The following is a 6,000-nucleotide window of genomic DNA, read 5'->3' on the forward strand; positions in this document are numbered from 1 at the left end:
ATCAGACTGGAGGCCTGTGACTAGTGGTGTGCCTCAGGGATCTATGCTGGGACCATTGTTGTTTGTTGTCTAGATCAATGATCTAGATGATAATGTGGTAAATTGGATCAGTAAGTTTGCTGATGACACTAAGATTGGAGGCATTGTGGACAGCGAGGAAGGCTTTCAAAGCTTGCAGAGGGATCTGGACCAACTGGAAAAATGGGCCAGAAAATGGCAGATGGAATTTAATGCAGACAAGTGTGAGGTGTTGCATTTTAGAAAGACAAATCAAGGTAGGACATACACAGTAAATGGTAGGGCATTGAGGAGTGCGGAGGAACAAAGGGATCTGGGAGTTCAGATACATAATTCCCTGAAAGTGGCGTTACAGGTAGACAGGGTTGTAAAGAAGGCTTCTGGCATCCTGGCATTCATAAATCAAAATATTGAGTATAGGAGTTGGGATGTTATGGTGAGGTTGTATAAGACATTGGTGAGGCCAAATTTGGAATATTGTGTGCAGTTCTGGTCACCTAAAGGATATCAGTAAGATTGAAAGCGTGCAGAGAAGATTTACTAGGATGTTGCCTGATCTTCAGGAGTTGAGTTACAGGGAAAGATTGAACACGTTGGGACTTTATTCCTTGGAGCATAGAAGAATGAGGGGGATTTGATAGAGGTTTACAAAATTATGAGGGGTATAGACAGAGTAAATGTGAGTAGGTTCCACTTAGATTAGGAGAGATAAATATGCGAGGACATGGCTTCAGGGTGAAAGGGGAAAGGTTTAGGGGGAACATTAGGGGGAACTTCTTCACTCAGAGAATGGTGGGACTTTGGAACGAGTTGCCATCTGATGTAATAAATGCGGGCTTACTCTTAAGTTTTAAGAATAAATTGGATAGATACATGGATGGGAGAGGTCTGGAGGGTTATGGACTGGGTGCAGGTCAATGGGACTAGCAGAATAAAGTTTCGGCACAGACTAGAAGGGCCTGTTTTCTGTGCTGTAGTGTTCTATGGTTGTATGGTTCTATGGTTCATCTCCATCCTAAATCTTCTCCCCTGAATCTTGAGGCAAGGTCCCCTAGTTCTAGTCTCACTTACCAATTTAAAAAACCCCACCTGGTCTCCTCCCCTGACCTGGCCCTCCCTCTGGTGACCAGAGAGATACACAAATCCACTATCCCCACCCACCAGGCCCCCTCCCACCTAATCTGGCACTGCCTCTGGTGACCACAGGGATAAACAAATCCCCACCCAGATCCCTCACCTGATCCGAAGACGCCTCCGATTGCAGCCTCCGTGGCATTGAGGTAGCCAAGGCTGCGGCAGACAACGTGAGCATCAGTGAGGTCCCAACCATCATCACACACGGTGCCCCACTCTCCATCGTAGTAAACCTCCACACGGCCCTCGCTGGGCAGTCGGCCGCCGGACAGACGCAGATCTCCGGACTCCAGCCCTGGGAACAAGCACACGTCAGCTTGAGAAACCAGTACTGTGTTCTCGTCCAAGTCCCATGTCAGTGTTAATGTTCCAAATCCACATCCCAGTACCTATGTCTGGGCCCCAGTCTCACGTCTATGCTCACGCCCCAGATCCTGCATCAGTTGGCCAAGTCATTGGGTGCATTTAAGGCAGAGATAGATAGGTTCTTGATTAGCCAGGAAATCAAAAGTTATGGGCAGAAGGTAAGGGAGTGGGGATGACTGGAAGAATTGGATCAGCCCATGACTGAATGGCAGAGCAGTCTCGATGGGCTGAATGGCCTACTTCTGCTCCTATATCTTATAGTCTTATGCTCTTATGGTCCCAGTTCCCGTGTCCGTGCCCCACTTCGCACGTGTGTCCGTGCTCCAGTGACACTCCCTATGTCATCACATCATATCTGTGTCCATGGCCCAGTTCCTGCGTCCATGTCCCAGTTCCTATGTCCATATCCCGGTTCCAGTGTCCGTAGTCCAGTCTCATTTCTTTGTCCCATGTCCCAGTCTCATGTTCATGCTCCAGTTCACACATGTCAATGCTCCAGTTCCTGTGTCTGTGTCCCGGTTCCCGGTCCGTGTTCTAGTTCCCGCGTTCGTGTCCCTGTTTCCCACGTCCGTGTCCCAGTTCCCGCATCCTGTTTCCCGTGTCCATGTCCCGGTCTTGGTGTGTGTAGCCCAGTCTCAATGCATGGAGTATAAGAAATAAGGTGGATGATCTTGTTGCACTTCTACAGATTGTCAGGTATGATGTTGAGGCTATTACTGAATCGTGACCGAAGGATGATTGCAGTTTGCAGCTGAATGTCCAAGGTTACACGTTGTATCAGAGGGACAGGAAGAAAGGCAGAACAGGTGACGTGGCTCTGCTGGTGAAATATGATAGTAAATCAGTAGAAAGATGAAGCAGAATCAGAAGATGTTGAATCCTTGTGGGTTGAATTAAGAAACGTAAAGGGTAAAAGGGCCCTGATGGCACTTACATACTGACCTCCCAACAGCAGCAAAAAACAACACAGGGACAAGATTCACTCAGCTCTCCACCAACAACACACAGAGCTTATAGCAAGGTCTGCACATCATTGCAGTCTTTAAAGCTAAATGCAATGGAGTTTCTAACATCGCTGCCTCTCTCCCAGATGAACTAAATATTTTTTTACGCTTGATTCGATGTTCCCAGCACTGAGCCCCTGAAGAGAGCTACAGATGATGTGAACTGCAGCTTGGTCATCTCTGAGGCCAAAGTACGCAGGTGTTTCCAATGAATGGACAGCCGCAAGGCTGCTGGTTTTGGACTACAGGAGCAATGAACATAAGAACATAAGAAATAGGAGTAGGAGCAGGCCATCCGGCCCATCGAGCCTGCCTCATCATTCAATAAGATCATGGCTGATCTGTCCGTAAACTCAGCTCCATCTACCTGCCTTTTCCCCATAACCCTTAATTCCCCTACTATGTAAAAATCTATCTAACTGTATCTTAAATATACAAGGGGTGATTGATAAGTTTGTGGCCTAATGTAGAAGGAGATGAGTTATACAGCTCTCGTTACATGCACGTGTAGTTCAACTGTTTGAATGATTATGCAGAAAGTTTGAAGTTAATAACTTTTGTGGTATTTCTGTTTCAGATAATTGAAAATTGCAAGTAAGCACCATCTGAGAAAATGGACCTTAGGCTACGAACTTATCAATCACCCCTCGTATTATAGTGAACAAGCCTCAACTGCTTCCCCGGGCAGAGAATTCCACAGATCCACCACTCCCTGGGAAAAACAATTTCTCCTCATTTCCATCCTATTTCTTCTCCCCTGAATCTTGAGGCAATGTCCCCTAGTTCTAGTCTCACCTACCAATGGAAACAACTTTCCTACTTCTATCTTATCTATCCATTTCAAAATTTTGTATGTTTCTATAAGATCCCCTCTCATTCTTCTGAATTCCAGTGAGTATAGTCCCAGGCGACTCAATCTCTCCTCATAAGTTAACCCCTTCATCTCTAGAATCAACCTGGTGAACCTCTTCTGCACTGCCTCCAAAGCCAGTATATCCTTCCTCAAGTATGGAGACCAGAACTGCACACAGTACTCCAGGTGCGGTCTCATCAGTACCCAGTATAGTTGCAGCATGACCTCCCTGCTCTTGAATTCAATCCGTCTAGCAATGAACGCCAACATTCCGTTTGCCTTCTTAATAACCTGTTGTACCTACAAGCCAACATTTTGCGATTCATGTACAAGCACTCCCAAGTCCCTCTGCACAACAGCATGCTGCAATCTTTTACCATTTAAATAATAATCTGCTCTTCTGTTATTCCTTCCAAAGTGGATGATCTCACATTTGCCAACATTGTATCCCATCTGCCAGACCTTGGCCCACTCACTTAACCTATCTATATCCCTCTGCAGACTCTCCACATCCTCTGTACAATTTGCATTTCCACTCAGTTTAGTGTCATTAGCAAATTTTGCTACGCTACACTCAGTCCCCTCTTCCAAATCATCAATGTAAATGGTAAACAGCTGTGGGCCCAGCACTGACCCCTGCAGCACCCCACTCACCACTGACTGGAGAAATTATACCAACTGGAGAATTTATACCAACTCTCTGCCTTCTATTGGTTAACCAAGTGTATCCATGCCAATACACTTCCTCCAACTCCATGCATCCGTGTCTTATTTATAAGTCTGTGTGTGTGGCAACTTATTGAATGCCTTCTGGAAATCCAAGTATATGACATCCACCTGCTCCTCTCTGTCCACAGCACTCATTATGTCCTCAAAGAACTCCAGTAAGTTTGTCAAACAGGACCTGCCCTTTATGAATCCATGCTGTATCTGTCTAATGGAACCACTCCTTTCTAAATGTTTCAATATTTCTTTCTTAATGACAGTTTCAAGCATTTTCCCCGACTACAGATTTTAAGCTAACTGGCCTCTAGTTGCCTGTCTTTTGCCTACATCTTTTTTTAAAAAGTGGCGTGACATTTTCTGTCTACCAATCCGCTGGGACCTGCCCAGAGTCTAGAGAATTTTGGTAAATGATTACCAATGCATCTACTCTAACCTCTGCCAATTCCCTCAGCACCCTGGGATGTATCCCATCAGGACCAGGGGACTTATCTACCTTTAGGCCCCTAGTTTGCTCATCACTATCTCTTTAGTGACAGTGATTTTATCGAGGTGCTCACCTCCCATTTCGTCCATAACATCATTCTTTGGCATATCAGACATATCCTCCACCGTGAAGACTGACACAAAATAGTCATTCAATATCTCAGCCATTCCCTTATCACCCAATATCAATTTCCCCTTCTCATCTTCCAAGGGACCTACGTTGACTTTAGCTACCCTCTTCCGCTTTATATATTTTTTTTTAAATTAATTTTTTAAATGAGTTTCTACAATACAACTACAAAAAACCATCAACAAAATGGAGATTCATACAGTGCAAATCAAACATGTCTAATACATAATTCATAACAATAAGGAAAAAGCATGCAAAATAAAATCATATGAAGTAAATATCCTCCCCACCCTCCCACTACAAAACTCCAGGCCAACCATTTCAAAAAGAAAAATTAATTGGAGCATTTGAACCCACAGAGCTGTAAATATATATAAAAAAAGAAAATATAATGCCTACTGTCATGGTTCCAGTTGGCTGTTCCCCTTTAATGCTCCTTTCTCCCTGATTATGTCCTAATTTCAGTCATTAGATCTCCAATTACTGCTAGTTTACTCAATTACAGTACACCTGGCTTTCATCAGAAACTGTGAAATAAATACGATGGTGTCACTATCACAGGTTGCTAGTTTGTTGGTCTATTCCTATGTGATAACTTCATTTCTCGACTGCTTAGAACTGTTTGTTCTAAGTTCAGATCCAGTTTCAAGATATTCCATGAAAACCCTATCTCCGTGTCAAGACTCCATATCAGAGCTCTGTGTCAAGATTCCTCCAGTTTGCTGTTCAACGTTCACATCTGCGCCAGCATCCCCAACTCAATCTCCACGCCTGTGTCCTGCACTTGGGTTCTGCTCAGTCGCTCCGGACAACAGAACAAACTGGCCATAACGAACCCAGTGGACACGAATCCCCTGCAACAAGCCCTCACCAGCCAGGGCTCCCGACTGGGCCTGCATGATCAGCTGCTCCGGGATGTCATGGAGAACCTCCGTTCTCATCAGTGAACGTAAGAAAGGTCAGTGAATAGGTCGACCGAGTATCCACCCATCTTACCCCGTCGACTCCGGGAACTCTGTCTGACCAGTTTAGACAGCCTGTAGGGGCAATGCCCGATGCGTCAACAACACATCCGTTAAGAGAGCCGCACATACCTGAACCAGAACCCTATGCCGGAGATCTGGGGAAGTGCTGGCCTTTTCTACTGCAATGCTCCTTGGTGTTCGAGCAGCAGCCATTCACGTCCGTCACGGACAGATCGAAAATAGCTTACATTATGGGGTTGTTGCAAGGAAATGCCTTAGTTTGGGCCACCATGATTTGGGATAAGCAGCCAGAGACCTGCT

At 45.3% G+C, this 6,000-nt stretch overlaps 1 protein-coding gene across 1 annotated transcript in view; it reads right to left on the minus strand.

Moving 5' to 3' along the window:
• Positions 1 to 5,655, minus strand: part of LOC140725863 (galectin-3-binding protein-like) — a 74,061-nt gene extending 68,406 nt beyond the window's left edge. The window contains exons 1-3 of the mRNA XM_073041808.1: positions 5,551 to 5,655; positions 2,674 to 2,764; positions 1,256 to 1,447 (exon numbers count right to left, since the gene is read on the minus strand). Of these exons, the coding sequence (XP_072897909.1) occupies positions 1,256 to 1,447; positions 2,674 to 2,764; positions 5,551 to 5,655 (388 nt within the window). The remainder of the gene's footprint in view (positions 1 to 1,255; positions 1,448 to 2,673; positions 2,765 to 5,550) is intronic.
• Positions 5,656 to 6,000: the final 345 nt, after the last annotated feature.

The sequence above is a fragment of the Hemitrygon akajei genome, chromosome 4 (genome assembly GCF_048418815.1).
Source record: "Hemitrygon akajei chromosome 4, sHemAka1.3, whole genome shotgun sequence".
Lineage (NCBI taxonomy): Eukaryota > Metazoa > Chordata > Chondrichthyes > Myliobatiformes > Dasyatidae > Hemitrygon > Hemitrygon akajei.